The 18,723-nt window shown below is 39.5% G+C and overlaps 1 protein-coding gene across 1 annotated transcript in view; it reads left to right on the top strand.

Annotated features, from left to right (window-relative positions):
* RP1 (RP1 axonemal microtubule associated) overlaps positions 1 to 18,723 on the top strand; it is a 184,009-nt gene that overhangs the window by 63,212 nt on the left and 102,074 nt on the right. The window contains exons 23-24 of the mRNA XM_076328953.1: positions 2,198 to 2,361; positions 17,321 to 17,546. Of these exons, the coding sequence (XP_076185068.1) occupies positions 2,198 to 2,361; positions 17,321 to 17,546 (390 nt within the window). The remainder of the gene's footprint in view (positions 1 to 2,197; positions 2,362 to 17,320; positions 17,547 to 18,723) is intronic.

The following is an 18,723-nucleotide window of genomic DNA, read 5'->3' as shown; positions in this document are numbered from 1 at the left end:
CTGCATTGCTTAACAAAAGAGAGACTTGGAGAGGATAACAGAGTAGAAAAGGCCATCAGAAACACTTGAGGTACAATAAATCATACAATGAACAATTTGTTTCTGAATGACTTTTGAATTTTTAGCAGGAGTAGTGGGTCATATTTTACCCTTTGTCTGCACCATTCTTCATAAGCACTTGTAAATTGAATTGTCCTTATTTTCCAGCCAAATGGTCCAAAGGAACTTTGTCTTTAAGGAATTAATATTATATTGTTTGAGAACAGAAGAGGCTGACTTTTTTGGTAAATGAGCTCTTCTATGGGGCAGGGAGCCCGTGCCCTATGCCCTTTGTTTCCACCTTCAGTGTGTAGAGGCTTTTCACACTTCTAATTGATGTTGATCCTTTTGTAGCCTGGTGCTATGGTTCTTTTGCTAAGAAAGTGGGTCTATAGAGAAAGTTGTGAGGATGCAAATTTTCAGATGCACAAAAGAGTTTGTTACAAGCTGGAGTCTGACAATTTTTAGTGGAAATTAGATGGTTCACGTCCTTTATAGAATCATAGAATAGCTTGGGTTGGAAGAGATATTTGAAGATCATCTAGTCCACCCCCCCACCATGGGCAGGGACATCTTTCACCAGATCAGGTTGCTCAAAGCCCTGTTCAACCTGGCCTTGAACACTTCCAGGGATGGAACATCCACAACTTCTCTGGGCAACTTGTTCAAGTGTCTTACCACCCTTACCATAAAAAATTTCTTCCTTGTGTCCTATCTAAATCTACCTTCTTTCAGTTTAAAACCATTCCCCCTTGTCCTGTCACTACAGGCCTTGGTAAAAAGTCTTTGCCTTTCTTATAAACCCCCTTTACATATTGAAAGACTGCAATAAGGTCTCCCTGGAAACTTCTCTTCTCCAGGCTGAACATCTACCTTTCTTCACAGGAGAGGTGTTCCAGCCCTCTGATCATTTTTGTAGCCTTTCTCTGGACCCGCTCCAAGAAGTCCACATCTTTCTTGTGCTGGGATCCCCGGAGCTGGAATACTCCAGGTGGGATCTCACCGGAGCGGAGTGCAGGGGAAGAATCACCTCCCTCGACCTGCTGGCCAGATTTGATTGATCAGACCAAATGAGCTGTTGCTGTTTTCTGAATTCCCAGCTGTGTATTTATGTGTATTTAAAAATCTATCACCTTCCAAAACCAGGTGTCAGCAAGACCTCAAAAATTTGGAAAATAGGAGATCAAACTTCCTGCTCCAGTTCAGTCTTTGTGGGGCAAATTACTGAGGGATAATGGGGCTGGCCCAAGACAAATACTTCTGTCAGACAACAGATTTCATTCACGCAGGCATTACCAGACAGCTTTCTATTAATAAAACTGCAGTGTACACTGTGGCATTTATTTATAAGATGGCTGTGGGCTGGTATTTCATTTGTTGTTTGCCTTGCACAGAATGAATTTAAGTCACTAAATGGAACTTGTTTCATGCAGGCAAAAGCTGGAATCAAAAGAGGGGTGGAGAGCATGCAATCCCAGCTTTTCAGATGTAGAAATGCATTTTCCAATTATGAATTGTTCTTTTTTAAAAAAAGGTTTATATTAAGCTGCTTTCAGATATTTAAATAACTTGTGTGCATTGTATGGGAGCAGAGATGACATTTTAGTATCAGGGATGTTATATATAAAATGATTTTCTAAAGAGTCCCTGTCTAGTGTCAGAATTTTCTACCAAATCTTTTTTTTCATGCTAATCTCAATGTCATGCCTCCATCTAGGCAAACAGAGCTCTTCTTGATGTGTCACATCAACATAAAATGAGAGGAAATTGTGCTTAATCGGGATGCTTTGATACTTTTTCCTGTTGCATTTCTTGGTTATACGTGTTGCCATAATCGAATTCTGGAGGTTGGGCTTTTTCTGTGATGACCCACAGTGTTATCACTAGAAATCTCACTAGGCTCTGTGTTCATATTTCCAGCTTTAGTACGCTGCAAACCTCCTAAATCTTTAAAGTTACACAGCTTGCCTAAGATGAGTTTGAATGATGTAGTGTTTAGCCAATCTTCTGTTGCCTCTCCCAGCATCATTACCTTTTAGGTGCATAGTAGTTACGGTCCCCGGGGCTAAACTATGCTTTTATTTATATCTTTCAAGTAACTTGTTACATATCAGTAACAGTTATAAAAGCATTTTGATTTTTTTTTTTTACTTTACAGAAGGAGACTGGAAGATAACTGTAGTCACTGGGGATTTTGAAACAGCTGGCACAACAGCAACTGTATCCCTTTACGCTTATGGAGAAAACAAAGCTTCTGGTCCTATTATTTTGGGATCTGGGAAACACCAGATGTTTAATCCCAACAGTGAAGATACATTTAAGGTATAGTATGGCTGTTATATAAACACTGGAGAATTCAAAACATATGCAAAATAGCTTCTCTCAAAACTGGATAATAGCGGTAATAAAAAGGACTCAAAGCAATATGTAAGGATCATTAAATATTTCTGAGGGAGTGGCTGACTTATGATAGTAAGATTTCAATCAGCAAACGTATTCAGAACTGTATCAAGCAGACATGCCTCTCGCAGAATCTGCTTGATACCTGCATCTGCTTGATGTGCTAGTTTTAACTAGATGTTGTTCATTTGCAGAGGTAGAAAAGACTTCCTTTGCCTGTTCTTTGCGTTGATGTAATAAGATAGTCCTGGCTATGGCTTGTGTTGCGTATCCATCTTTGGAAGTGTCCACTGTAAATTCTTCCATGGGCTTTCTCAGACTTCTACTGAAGCACACTGTCGTGCAAACCTTTTCTTGGGGAAAGTAAGAAGGAAAGGGGGGATAGCTAGGGACTAGAGTGAAATCACACTGAGCAGGTTAACTCAGGTGATTTAGACTAGCAATGTCCTACTTCTCCAAGCAAATGGGGAGGTTGAGGTTTCTCTCTTCTTCAGAGGTCTTCTCTCTTCTTCAGAGGTACTTCAGAAACATGACATTTCCCAGGGCTTCTCCAAGTTCCTGTAATTCCTACAACTTCTTCCAGTTCCTATAGTTCCTCAGGAGTGTACCTGTTGCAATTGTTAAATCTGCGGTCTGTCATTTAGGTTGAAATAATTTATGCATAATAAACAGATGATGGGGAATCAGTGACAGATAGGACAGGAAGTTTCTCTGATTTTTTAATTTTTTTTTCCAGTTTGAAGTATAAATATGTAAGTTCTTGCAGAGGCAAGTCAATGGCGGTCTTTCCCTTACTTCTATTTAAGTTGAAAGTAACTTGGCTAAAGTTTGCAGATAATGCTGGTTTAAGATTCTCTCATATCAAAACAGGAAGGTGAAATCAGTGTTTATCTGAAGACTAAATTTAAGTGTTCCTTTTCAAATCATTCTGGCTAGATGATCATCTTGGATATTTATTCAGCTGGTTAATGCTGTCTGACAGCAAGTTCTTTCTCGTTTATTCAGTTCATTGAGGGGAGTACCAAGAACATTTGTTTGTTTTCTTTCTCTTTGGAAGGAACAGTATGTTTCTCAAAGCATCATCTTTATCCTCCCATCAAAGCAGGACCTGATACCTGGTCCAGGAGCTCTGATGATCTGTTGCTATCCACACTAGCACGCCGGTTTAGGTCTTCTACACTGTACCTAGGTCTTTGTGCCTGATGTTTTTCTTTGGTGATATACCGCTGAAAGCCTGGAAGAGGCTTGGAGGCTAGGCCCAGCACTTTGGTGCAGTTTAAGTGCGGTGAATCTGGACTGAGGAGTACAACTTAAACCTTTTACAAAATCTAATTGTGTAATGAAACTTTTAAATTTGTGTGTAATGAGACCTTTAAACTCCAGGGGTTCCTGAGGAGGCTTCTCCCTGAATTCTAACCACACTATCAAAGCTTCAAGGTTGACCATCCATTATTTCTCAAAACCACTTACTTAACTTTCAGTCTGTGCTGATCAATGGGGAGAGAAAGAAAAGAACAGATAAAGTAATTTTACTTCCTCTTCCCACATTTTTCCCCCTTAAATGTCTCAATTTAATATGGTATGAGTTTTTTCTTAATCCAAAAAAAAAAGCTGTGTTCTCCAAATATTTCAGCACTTTGTAACTCTGAAGTTTTCCAACATTAGGAGCACCATGTAATAGCATCAATGTTGCTAAAAACTGTGGAGTTGCAGAAAAATTGTATAGCCCCTATTGCTTTTTATTACACTAGTTTAATCTGGTAAGTACATTGGGGAAAATCTTGACTAAATGGTCCTTGATTTACAGTCTTTGTGTAGAAATGCGCTGCATATTTGAAGGCTATTTAAACTCCAGGTAACCACCTTTGTTTTAAGAAAGTGTTAACTGATGCAGGGAGCTGCAAGAGTTCAGCATAATATAATGGAAAAAATAAAGCACAATCATGTCCCACAAAAAACAATCAAAGTACCATCTCATTTCAAAATCCCTTTGGTCACAGATATTATCATAAGAAATGACAGAGAAATGGCTCACCAAAAGAGAATGAGACAAAACTGTACTGGATTATCTTAATAAAAATCAAGAATAGTAGTGTGACAGAAGGTACAGTTGACTGCATAGTAACTTGGATACCTAAAAGTAAATAATGAATATTCAGTAACATTAAAAATAATGAAAAAAGAAAGTTATTAAAACTTGAGTAAATCAAATGGTGCTCCTCTATTTACTCCTGAGATTTTGTTGCTCATCTAGAACTTGATTTTGATGTTGCTTGCATTGCTGTGTACAGCTGGTGTAACTTCATTAACTTTGGCTCTCTCTCATTAAGGTTTGTGTAAATTAGATTAAAAACTGGTCGACCTCCAGTGTAACGCAGGTAGAATGTAACAAGGCTATTGCCCTTGGAGACTTCCATATGATGGTGGCACATGAAATTCACTGAAGGTAATTTACAGTTGTTGTGTGATGGGGAGAGTTCTTGTTTCTGACTGGAGTCTCGGGTTCTAGGTTCTCACAAGATAGTTGTGTATAAACTGCACTATATTTGCCCTTGTGGCTTAGCAATTTTTCCTACCAGATGGGAAAGTCAGGGATGAACAATATGGGAATGGGAAAGAAAATGAATTTAAATTTGATGGATTTCCCTTTCTGTTCTGTAATTGTTCCTGCGTGTTCAAAGAAACTACTTCTAGGCTATGGTTTTCTGCTTCTGTCACTATTCAGGCATAGTTTTTAGGGCATAATATTTCTGTTGAGAGTCATTCCTCCTCCAATAGAGGGATATCAATCTACCATAAGTTACAGCTTTCATCACAACTGTGATCTGTTTCCTGCATTTTCCTCTGGTGTCATCACAGTCCCTGAGTATTTCTCAGTATTTAAAAAATACTGATTTTAGCAGTATGTTGAGTTGCTCAAGACACTGAAGCTTTAATTATATTGTAAATTATATTCTCCAGAGCCCTGTATTCTGCATCATCATTCTTTGAAACATGGTGAATTATCTCTTAAGAGTATACACACTGTTTGATAAAGAAATTCTTTTTATAAGTATTCTTTTAATGTTTGGTCATGCCAAATATTCCCTTCTGTGTCAAAGAGAATTAAGCAGAAGACTGTAAGCCTATTATCTTCTGTAAAAGCCAGCTACAATCTCTCAATTTTTATAACTTCGATACAGAATAATTCCATACCTTCGGGTACAAGTTCTGCTCTTTTACTAATAATGAAGTCAGTAAAAGCACTGACTGGTTCAGTAGATCTGCTTTCAAAATATTGTATGCTAGCCTTAGTGAGAGTGGCAGGACCTAGCATGTCCTTAACAAAAATACTTCCATGCTTTGCTTTGTGAGTTTGCTTCGTTATCAGCTCTGCAATCTCTTTAGGGCAGTGTTGGTCTTACTGATCTCAACACATTGTCAAGTTTATCTTAAATAATACTGTATTAAGCTATTAAGAGTGCTGGATTTTTTTCTAAGAAATCTTCAAAATTTTCACTTTAACCTTATGTTATATTTTGTAGTTGGTGGCTGTCTTTGTAAGGGAGATAGTTGTTCCATTCTTGCAAGCATGGGACGTGGAGCATGCATGACATTTTAGGAGAATTGGAAACTGGAATCTATCCCTGGTGTGAATTTTGCTGCATGAGCCCATTTCTCTAACTTGTAAAGCTGGTGCCATATCTAGTTACACTATTTAAAGTTTCTTCATCTGTATAAACAGTCCTTTAAAAACTGCCATACTCTACCAGGGCAAAATGCCAGAAAGTAATATAGGTAGATGAAAAGCAGGGCTCCTACTAATACTTGCAGGGATACTTGATCAGAAAACTTAATAAATAGTGTTCCTGTGATGAGATTGTTACAGTGTTAAAACTAGCCTTTTTCTTTCCAGTTACGTCTACCTTGTTTGTAAAGAATTGTGTTCACCCGGTGCGCCTTATACTGTATTGCATCACATGGAGGCATTATACTTAGAATTTTATCTGTTTTTCATTTTGGTTTCCTCCTGTTTCAATAAAATTATCAGTCATTTTAAATAAGCTATGCATTAGATTATTGACATGCCTTCCTTTAGAATCAGCATTACGGACTGTAAAAATCTGTCGTGTTTCACTGTGTGTCTTTCGTTCCTGTACCCTGGATCCATGTTCATTCTTTCATCAGTCAAAACTGAGATCTCTAAAGTAAAATGAGAAGTAGTGGGGAGAAAACCAAATGTTATAAAAATAGGTTGAAACAAATCCATTTTCATGCTTTTCCTTCCATTATTAAAATAAAAGAGCCTGTAATGAGCTCACTTCGAATTCTTCCCAAGTGGGAAGATAGAAAAAGTGATCGCAAACACTAATGTAGCTATCCACTCTCTTAACCATGGGACTCCCAATGCCTAAAAACTGGGCATAGCTTCTGTCCTGCTATTTTCCAGCTGTCCCTGTTTGCCATAACAGCCATTTAGGTGCAGAAACAGTTGAACAAAACTTAGAGAAACCCAGACTTTAGTCAGATCATAGAATCATAGGATCATAGAATAGTTTGGGTTGGAAGGGACCTCTAAAGGTCATCTAGTCCAACCCCCCTGCCGTGGGCAGGGACGTCTTCAACTAGATCAAGTTGCTCAGAGCCCCGTCCAGCCTGACCTGGAATGTTTCCAGGGATGGGGCATCCACCGCCTCTCTGGGCAACCTGTGCCAGTGTTTCACTACCCTCAGCGTAAAACATTTCTTCCTTACATCTAGTCTAAATCTACCCCCCTTTCATTTAAAGCCATTCCCCCTTGTCCTGTCGCAACAGGCCCTGCGAAAATGTTTGCCCCCATCTTTTTTATAAGATACCTGTAAGTACTGATAGGCTGCAATAAGGTCTCCCCGGAGCCTTCTCTCCTCCAGGCTGAACAACCCCAACTCCCTCAGCCTTTCTTCATGGGAGAGGTGTTCCATCCCCCTGATCATTTTCATGGCCCTCTTCTGGACCCGCTCCAACAGGTCCATGTCTTTCTTGTGCTGAGGGCTCTAGAGCTGGACACAGTACTCCAGGTGGGGTCTCACCAGAGCAGAGTAGAGGGGCAGAATCACCTCCCTCAACCTGCTGGCCACGCTTCTTTTGATGCAGCCCAGGATACGATTGGCCTTCTGGGCTGCGAGCGCACATTGCTGGCTCATGTGCAGCTTTTCATCCACCAGTACCCCCAGGTCCTTCTCGGCAGGGCTGCTCTCAATCCCTTCATCCCCCAGCCTGCATTGACCCAGGTGCAGGACCTTGCACTTGGCCTTGTTAAACCTCATGAGGTTCACACAGGCCCACTTCTCGAGCTTGTCCAGGTCCCTCTGGATGTCATCCCGTCCCTCTGGCATGTCAACCACACCACTCAGCTTGGTGTCATCTGCAAACTTGCTGAGGGTGCACTCGATCCCACTGTCTGTGTCATTGATGAAGATATTAAACAATACCGGTCCCAACACAGACCTCTGCGGGACACCACTCGTCACCAATCTCCATCTGGACATTGAGCCGTTGACCACTATCCTCTGGATGCGACCATCTAACCAATTCCTCACCCACTGGACAGTCCACCCATCAAATCCATACCTCTCCAGTTTAGAGAGAAGGATGTTGTGGGGGACCGTGTCACAGGCCTTACAGAGGTCCAGATAGACGACATCTGTAGCCCTTCCCGTGTCCACTGATGTAGTCACTCCATCATAGAAGGCCACTAGGTTAGTCAGGCAGGACTTGCCCTTGGTGAAGCCATGCTGGCTTCATCTGTTCATTCTTAAGATACATTTAAGGCAGCATAAAACAGTCACACGGCTGGCTTTAACTCCACTTGAAACTGTCCATCTCTCTACGAAATGTATATAATAACAACATGAACCTCACTCCTTACTGAGATAAAAGGGAGAAGTATGTAAAATTATCTCCATCAGCTACAGGCTGTGCATGAGGCAAAATTTAGCTTGTTCCAAGAAAACAACATAAAAGGATTGTAAAGAGCTCACAATCTTGGAGAAAAACACAATTCATCTCACCTTCAAGAAAAGAGAGTGAGTGAAGATGGTGCTACTTGTTCAGTAATTCTGCAGTATGGAGTACTGCAGTATGGAGTGTGTATATATGCATATACGTTTTTCCCTTTTAAGGTAGTTTCTTGAGAGAACTTTATATACTCAATTTCAGGTTTAATCTTTCAGCCATATAACTATAAAACTCCTTTTTTTTCTGCCTGATGGCAACATGAGTCCAAGATGAGTACATATTAAAACCTCCTGTCTGTCTCTCTTGAGTCACTCCTCTCTCCCGGGTTACACTGTCCGTTCAGCCCCCTGGTAGGCTTCACGTGGTTGTTTCTGAAATTTTGTGACACTAGTTTCCTTTGTTAAAGGTCTCCTTGTTAAGTGTTCCCCCACCTTCCCATGTCAAGTGCCTAAATCCAGTTTCTGCCTTTACTAATCCATGCTCTTGCCTTGCCTTCCCCTCAGCCATTTTCTAGTCTATTCACATTCTTATGCCTCCCCATCATCTCAGTATCTGAGCACTTTTCAGAAGTGAGTGGTATGACTAATGTGTGGCTTATTCTCTCACTCTTGCTCTTAAAAATAATTGTTTTTGTTTGGGCTTGGTACAACTCTATAAAGAGAATAGACACTTTATACAGTACAGGCCTCATTACAGCGATTTCTTTGTACACCACTCTCACCCATTTTTTTTCTGATATATTTAAGTGGAATTTATGGTGTTTCCACTTGTGCCCATTGTCTCTTGACTGTTCAGTGGATACCTCTGACATGAGTCTGGTTTTGTCTTCTTTAGCCCCTCCCATCAGGTATTTATACACATTGATAAGATCCTCCCCTGAGCCTTCTTCTCTCCAGGCTAAACAGTCCCAGCTCCCTCAGCCTTTCTTCATGTGAGAGATGCTCCAGTCCCTTAATCATATCCATGGCCTTTCACTGGACTCTTTCCAGTATGTCCATGTCTCTTGTGCTGGGGAGCCCACAATTGGAAACAGCAGTCCTGATGTGTCTCATCAGGGCTGAGTAGAGGGAAATAATCACCTCCCTTGATCTGCTGGCAACACTCTTCCTACTGCACACCAGAAGGCTGTGGACCTTCTTTATGTCCGGAAGATATAAAAAAAATCCTTTAGTCCCTAGGAAAGTAATGCAGAAAGTCAAAGTCTGATGTGCTCACAGTAACCTACATTGTTGAGAGAAGACACTGTTAGATGTAATTTTTTTTTCAGAGCTGATGACTTCATGCCTGAGTGATAAATATTGCTGTAAATCCACCAGGAGATGACAGACATATATTGCAGAGGTCAGTTCATAGTCTGTCAGGGTATTATAGAATCAACAGTCAAAAGGAGAGTAAATCAGAGATCTAGTTCTACTCCTAGGTTGTGGACTGAGGTGACTAGTCTGTATCTTTTCTTAAACGAATCTTCATGTGTCTTCAGACTCTTTGAAGCCCTATTATGTGCTCACCAGCATAATGTTATCATGCATAACTTCATGCATAAGGTGCACTTGTCCAACCACAGAATCATTCTGTTAGCATGATGTGCATACGTGTGATGAAGGTTAAGAAAAGCTTAAGTTTTCTTGCATGGCCTGACCTTTGTTGAGCTTTCTTACAGCCAATGTTAGGCTGTATTCCAGTTAACATCCTCTGGTAGGCAGTGTTTTAACTCCCCACGTAAGCACTGTGGAATTTCAAATCCAGTAAAATACTCCTGGTCTGACTTGGAAAAGCGCAGATCACTCAGAAAAACCTCAGATATATAAGTGGCTACATTCTCCTAACATGAGAGTTTTGTGCTTACTTTCAAGAACTGACACCCTGATACCATAAATACTTAGTGTTAGAATAATTTTATTAACCACATGGTAAAAGAAAAGTTCTTCCAGAGCTTTAATGTTATTCTTAAAACAGTTTCCCACTTGTTGTACTTGAGGGTGGAAAAAACAAGCTGTCGGTATCATTAGTTTAGCAGGTAACAACAATGTGACATTTCCTTTCTGTAATTAACCTGGTAACAGATAATTGGCATCCATTTTAGTGAATAGTAGCACATTGTTAGCCTGTATAGGAAGGTCAAGTGAGTGAGTATTGATATTGGACTAGCTACAGGATGAAAAAAGCTTGAGTGGATTGGAAAAGAAAGTGTTTAACTGTCACTGTGCAATAAGCAGTACTTGTTTACCCAGCTTATTTTTGTAACCGAAGCAAGTATGAAGTAGGAAAAATAATGTCAATTTTTATGTGGCCTTTAATCCTACTCCTTACATGTCTATATCCACCTTTTTCATGAGACTGTTAAGTTTCTGTGTGAGCAGTTGGGACATGTTCTAATTCTTGAGTTAGTGTGTAACTGCCAAGTTTGTTGGCCACAATTAACAAATTGGCTGAATTCAGACATCTGGAAAATGCAAGCACTATGGATGGACTCTGGGTACTTTACTGGTACATTAGTTATGGTATTTTTGGCAACATTTACCAGCTGCAATCTCATAATTTAAAAATATCTTCTACTTCTAAAGATTTCTCCATTATATGCAGATGCCGTAGAAGTTAAACTAATGCAGTCAATGATTTCTCTTTCTTTTGGGAATCCAGCTGCTGCACATGACTTCTCTGAAATTCTGCTAATGAGGTGGCCTTACATGAAATTAATAACTGTCTGTCAAGCATAACCTCTAGTAGTTGTGTTAGACATTGGGATTTTGGTGTAGCTGCTTCTGAAGTGTTGACTTATCCAAATGATTTTCATGCTAGCCTGAGCTCATTTTGAAGAGAGTGCAGGATACTTTCTGTACAACAGGAGTACAGTGACATTATTTTGCTTATTCCAGTATATAAAAGAGAAATGGGGTCATTACGTATATTCTTTCCATCCTTTTACTGAAGTATCTTTCCATTGAACAGTCTCTTGTTAAGCTAAGGAACTCTTACTTCACTTTTCACTTAGTTAAACGTCTTAAGTACATGAAAATAGGTCATACTGATTCCACTCAAAATATCATAGGTTTGCTAGGGACTGAAAAGAGTATTTGCATAGCTCATTTAGAAACAGAATTAAAATTTAGTCCTTGCATCCTCTTTAGGAAGAACTTGCTGATAAACCTGGATTTCAATTTATGCTTAGAGACAAACTGTAAAATATGAGCTTTGTTAAGCTTCAATTTCAAAAAGTAAGGCCAAGTTTTCTAATGCATGGTTTAATGAAAATGTTCCCATTGCCTTTGTTAAGAAGAGAATGTAGTCCTATGCTTGTACAAAAAATAAATAGTAGCAATGAGCAAAGCATATAGTTGTATTGATTAGCAGGTTAATCTTGTTTAACTGCTTGCAAACATTTAGAATACGGGTGTGGCTAAGGCAGAGCTACCTCTGTTTGAAAACGTGGCCCTTTTAAAAGTGGTAGACAGTTTTTTCAATAATATGTATTGGTACTGATACTATAAAATATAATGACTGTTAATATTATTGCTTGTAACAGTGAAGAAAAATACTACAAAGACAATAGAATTACTACTATCATTGTACTCATAGTGATACCATTAAGGTTAATAAGTGCTGGCAATCTCTCACATAAGCAGGGTCTGTATGAGGTCCATCCCCTTTAGAGCTTATCAAAGAATTTGTTGACGCATCAGAAGAAGTTTCACAGTCAACCAACAAGTGAACTGTAGATGATGATTCAAGTGTTTTGTAAAACTTTTTGCTGGGAAGAGCGTGAGGTTGGCATTTGTCAGAAGACCTCTCTAATAGGCAATCCCTAAGAAGATCAGTATATCTGATGTTTATGAAGTCTAGATTCCTTTACCTCAATGAGATATCTGTGTTTCCATGACCTTGTTTGTTACCTCTGCAGGAGTTTAGGTCTTATTTATGTTCTATACATGGCTGATGTAAGCCACACCAGAATGGCAGCTTCATACCCCGAAACTGTTCTCTTAAATTTTATGACTTTGAATTTCCATCCATGTCCAAACTCTACCATATCAAGCTAAAGAATTTACAGGGAGAAAGGAACTTTGCAAACCAATTTTTAATATTTTTAATAAACAGACATTTGAACCTCCGCAATGCTTTGACCATGTGCTTTGGTTGAGGATTAGATGTCTGATGATTTTGTCAATGCTCTGTTGCAGAGGCCAGCAAAGATTAGCCTCAAGCTGCTACTTTTGCTGCCACACTGCTGTTCAGTGTTCAGCAGCAGCAGTGTGCCTTGAGAAGCAGGACTGGCCAGCCTGAGGGACTATTGTGCTAACTCAGGTGTATGGTTGCTAGGACTCTAGCAAGCTTGTTCAGGGCAGTGTAGACCTGTCCCAAAATACATCAGTCTTCTATCTCTGTGTGTCCTTGTTGTTTAGGAAGTTTGAGTACCTGCAACATCCAGTTACAGTGTAGTGGAGGAATGTCCTTATTATATTGACCACATTCTTCAGTAGATTTACAACGTATTTGCTGAGCAGCTTGTTGCTATTCCTCCCTTATTCTGTCTGCACAACTTCTGCTAGTGGCAACAGAAATTGCATGACTGTATGAGAGACTAGGTAACTATAAGTGAGATCACATTATCCTTGAGCAAAACCACTAGCTTTACAAAGTTAGCTAGGAGAATTACAACTGATGATTTTTGATCTGTCAATTGAGTTATGGAAAAATAGCAACTAATCCAAAATGAACAGAAAATTTTAGAAAAAATACAGAATTTTGGACTTGTGTCTTCTTCTGAGGATCTCAAAATTTATGAAGAGAGCTTTACAATGTTCCTGTGAGAGACATGTAAGTGTTGTCCTTGTTGTACAGTTGAGAAAGTGAAGCAAAGAGGGCTTGTGAATTATGTAATGTTCGTCAGGAAACCTAAAGCAGATAGAGGAATAGAATCTAGTTTTCTGATTTCCAGAGTGATACTTTAGTCCTGGGACCTATCTTTTCTTCTTTGCACGGCCATTTATTGCAGTTCTGTCAGAAAGGCTGTTTGCATGTAAAATGGAATGTTACTTTTGCAGCCAGAATACAGAACAGCTAGACTAAGGTGTTTGTAAGCATGTTGTTTATGAGGGCAACAAAGTCAACTTTGCTCTACAACTTTCTATAGAATGTTCTGGCTGCAAAAGTAGATTTATAAATGCCAGGTTGTGTTCAAGTCATGCAGACATTTAAGGCAATTTAGTCAATACTGGAAATGAAGGAACAACCTCGAGAAACAGTGTTTATGTTGGCAAAACAATATAGTTAGCTCTGCCATGTTATGAGAGTATTTTCATCAGTATTTCACTGCAAGAGCAAAATTTGACATACATTTGAGAGGATTCCGATTGGCAAAAAGTAACGTGTTAACAAGTCAATACCACTGAGAGACCAATGTGATATCTGATCTGAAAGCAAGATGAATTGTTCCAACCCCCAAACTACAACAGGAGCTGAAACTAAATTTGTAATTGTATTATATGTCTTCCAGAACATTATATACAGTTAATTTGCCTTAATTTCCACCCAAGACTAAACATTATTTTTTTTCCCCAAGACCCAAGACCCATAAATAATGAGTCAGAAACAGAAGTATTATTAAGCATGTTATTAGTCTAGCAGTGTTCTGTGTTTTTAATTATTTTTGAGACCTTTCAGTCTCAGAAATATGCCATTATCTATATGTCCTGCATAGTTTACCATTCCAAAAAACTCATAATTTGTGTCAAGTAGACAGGGATGCTTTATACTCTTCCTCCCTGTAATCGAAAGCAAGCAAATACATTTGACTTGACACTTTGGACAAATTCCCACTTAGTACATGGGCATAACTTCCTTAATTTTCTTATATTGTGTCATCTTTTAGGGTGTGAATGTTAGGGAGGGGCAGGAAGTATAGAAAGACACAAACGCAGGAATGTTTAGAGATGTTAAACAGGACTTTAGTGAATCTAATTGAACTGCTTACAACTAGGAACATCTCCTGGAGAAACTTAGCAGGCTGGACAGAGCTTTCTCTTCTGTACTGAATTTTCTTGAAACTCCATTTGATTAAGTTTGATGAATTGCTGTGTTGCTTATCCAGTAACAGGAAGTCCCTGCATGGTGATATGGTGATGAATGGGTTTCATCATTTCCCTCTCCTTCTTTTTCAAATTGTTTCTTATTCCCCCCCCCCCTCTTGGTCGCTATCCTACCTCTGCTTATTTTTGTGAGCTCTTCTCTCCAGTTGTACCAGTGGTCTGCCAAACTTCAGCTACAATGTGGCCAGCAGGTCGAGGGAGGTGATTCTGCCCCTCTACTCTGCTCTGGTGAGACCCCACCTGGAGTACTGCGTCCAGCTCTGGAGCCCTCAGCACAAGAAAGACACGGACCTGTTGGAGCGGGTCCAGAGGAGGGTCACAAAAATGATCGGGGGATGGAACACCTCTCCTATGAAGAAAGGCTGAGAGAGTTGGGGTTGTTCAGCCTGGAGGAGAGAAGGCTCCGGGGAGACCTTATTGCAGCCTTTCAGTACTTAAAGGGGGCTTATAAAAAAGATGGGGGCAAACTTTTTAGCAGGGCCTGTTGCGACAGGACAAGGGGGAATGGCTTTAAACTAAAGGGGGGTAGATTTAAACTAGATAGAAGGAAGAAATGTTTTACGCTGAGGGTAGTGAAACACTGGAAGAGGTTGCCCAGAGAGGTGGTGGATGCCCCATCCCTGGAAACATTCCAGGTCAGGCTGGACGGGGCTCTGAGCAAGCTGATCTAGTTGAAGACGTCCCTGCCCATGGCTGGGGGGTTGGACTAGATGACCTTTAGAGGTCCCTTCCAACCCAAACTATTCTATGGTTCTATGATACAATGTTGAAACCCTCTGCAGGTTCACTTGGAAACATATCTCCCATCTTAGACTTTCCGAAAAAACCACACTTTAGCATAATATGATAAATAAAATTAATATAATTAAGAAAGTTATGGCTTCACTTTTCAGCCAACTCATATGATACCCACTATAGATATGCAGGATTTTTTTTATCAATAATATTTCAGTTTGCTTCACAGCCAAATGACTGATTAGATGCTTCAGAAGACAAAAGAGGCTCTTTGACAGAGTTTCCTGGTCCTTCCCGAGAGTCATGGTAATGTATACTATATGCAAAGATGGCTTTGACGCTCCTCTTTCAAGAGGGGTTATGCCAGAATTTAATCATGGGCATGAGGTCACAAGGTTCCAATGTTTTATTTACTAAATTGCCCTTTAACACTTCTGCACCACAAATAGCAGCCAGTGCCTAGATCTCAGGAAAGCATCACCTTTGTTGTTCACCAATGCTATACTTTATTCAGGGTGAGAATAAAGGGTGAGAATTCTAATATATTGTTATATTTATTTGCAAGGCAACCTTAGCAGTCACTTGCCCACTGCAGAGGTCTCCGCTTTGTAGTTGGGTGACAGGGTTATTATGGCAACTTAGCCTGTGTCCTGGCTACATTTGTGGTTAGTTTCAGAGAGCTTTTTGTCTACTGCTGTAATTCTGCTGTATTAGCAGCATATTTTTGATATACATGGTTTTATTGCATTAATGTTATAATTATACCTTCAGTTAGTACCTCTTACTTTAACATACTGTGTTAATATAGGAAAACCTACTACTTCGGCCATAAGTGTGACTCTATTCAGACTTTATACCATTAGCGTATGTGTCATGATATCATCCTATGAGACTGAGTTGTGCCAGACTTGCCTCAGGGATGCAAGGAAATGGTGATCAATTAGGGCTGCAAGACTTTCTTCTGTGATGGGCCACATGACCAAGAAATGTCAGTGTTACACTAGCCTGTGTCATTGCCTAGGAAAACATTTCAACAAAAGAATGAAAGGGATATGTCTCTAATGTCTCTGACATTTCCTAGCTCCACAGAGAAAAGGAGCATTACCTTGTAGTATTTCTTAGCAAAAAACATTGATGGGGAAACTCTCACGCTGGGGCAGACTTAGTAATATTACCTTCCAGAACAGATGCAATGGACCTTCAAACACAAATCTTAGTTCATCCTTTTTGGTGATTCGGACTACTGGGGCAATGTTGGTGTTAATTGTTTGTCAATCCGTTTTTTGTTTGTTTGCTTTTTGTTTTGATGCTAAACAGTACAAAATTGGTATAATGGTAAAAGAAACAACTATTTTTTGTTCTTTTTTCTCTGTGATTTTTTTCCCAGTACCATGAGCTTTGAAACACATCACTGAAAATGAAAGTGGTTAACCCTGCTTTTGTGCTTAGGTTCCTGCCATCAGCATTGCTCAAAAAACTTCTGCAGCCCTAACTAAAGTGGCTTTTATTTCAGGGCTGCAGTATTCAATGTGACATAGTCATGTTTTATTGTTTAAATTTGCTGCAGTGCTGCAGCAGAAACAGTTAACCCTGACACCAATGGACATAAAAATAGAAGATGAAGAGAGAAGTGGACCATAGCAGACTGATAAGTGGTAGAAATAGTTAATAGGGCTCTGCTGATGGTAACTGCATGGACTTCAAAATATATTATTTCAGGCAGCAATGACTGAAGGTACTTCTGCTTGTTACAGTATTTGTCTAGAAATAGAGGTTTACATTATAATACTACAAACCAGATTCTGTCAAGAGATCTAAAAACAGACTGAATTTTTTGAGCCCTTTAGTCACTTTAAATAATACGGTACTGAAGTCAATAAAATTATGCTTGCAGACTACTCCATATGCTTTTGCTTGATTGCTCTGGGATTCATTGTATATTAAGGCTTTATTTTCTAAAAAAACCCACCTCTAGGTTATGTTAGCTGCACATTTTGCTTGCATGCCCAGTATAAGAAGGATTGCTAAAAGACAACGTTATAATTTGCTATTAAAATCCGGGAATTTTTTTTTTGTCATTACAGATTAATCTCAGAGATCTTGGGCAGCTATATAAAATCCGCATTGGCCACGACAACACTGGAAATGATCCCAGTTGGTACCTGGAGGAAGTCAGACTTGAAAGAGTAGTCCCTCTTTCTGATGAAGAGATTTGTCTCCCCATAGAGTGCTGGCTTGCAGAAGACAAGGGTGAAGGTGATACGTGGAGAGAAGTGGCAATAAGAAACCCCACAAAGGAGCTTTTGCCATGTATGTGCTCAGTATTTTAGATCATGTGTTCACTAGCTATATCATGTGAATATATGACAGTTTTTCATGTTTCTTCCAGGGCAGACTGCCCAAAAGCCAGATAACCATGAAGAAAACCCTTCTAGATACTTTCTAGTTCCACGGAAGTGGGAAGTGATCATTTTACCCCACTCCTTTCCTCCCCAAAATCAGAAAAATAGCTGTGGCCAGGGCATGTTACCCCTATAAAATTCTTGATCTCTCAGAGTGCCCCTAAATCACCTGCAAATACTGCTTTTTAGAGCAAGACATCAGACAGAAAATCAAGGCATGTCAAGGTATGTAATGTTATGTGACCTCCAGTTCCTTTTAGCAAGTTTGATATCATCCTTTCTTGGGCTGCATAAAATATTCTTTACCAGAAATCCGTGATCTGAATCATCACACACGTGTTTTCCAAATCAGACTCAAGTCACAGCCATTCACATAGAAATTGTTAGCTGCAGGGTGGAACTTTGGTACTTCAAAATTTACCGCAGCATTGACACACTTTGTTCTCTTCAAGTGAAGCGGGAAATAGCCCATCATATAGAGTTATTATTTAAAAAGTCCTGGACCTCTATGAAGGAATAGGGAGCCAGTATAATCATTTAGCATGATAGGTTTTTTTATAGAATTTCCTTTATGTTAACAGAATGACAGCGATACAGCTGATAGACAATACTGTCTGACAGTGGTAGGTCTTGTGTAGATAGGTGTTATCATTCAGGCAAACTGTATTCAAAACAAAAGGAGTGAATATTGTAAGGAATCAGTGATAACATAAAAAAGGGTCATCATGCACTTAGTGAGAATCAAATAATTTCAGAAGAAAATATCAAACAAGTTGAAAACCTCAACTCAAAAGAATATAATTCTCTGAAAAAAACATCAAGACTGGTGATGTGTGAATATTTTTGATGGGTTTTAAGGCCAAAGAGGACTACTGATCTCTATTACAGAGGCCAGAAGAAGCCGAGAAACATGTATGTGCTAGCTCACATTTCCCCTCTGCTTTTTTTTTTTTTTTTTTAAATGATTCTGCAGAGTATTTAGTGACTTCAATAAGAGATTTCAAAAACTGGGACTGATCAGGATGAACCAGGCCCTATGATCATTAATATATACCACAGTACCATATGCCACTTCTTACAGTGAT

Source organism: Aptenodytes patagonicus, chromosome 2 (assembly GCF_965638725.1).
Source record: "Aptenodytes patagonicus chromosome 2, bAptPat1.pri.cur, whole genome shotgun sequence".
Taxonomy (NCBI): domain Eukaryota; kingdom Metazoa; phylum Chordata; class Aves; order Sphenisciformes; family Spheniscidae; genus Aptenodytes; species Aptenodytes patagonicus.
This window is presented reverse-complemented; position numbering and strand designations above follow the sequence as displayed.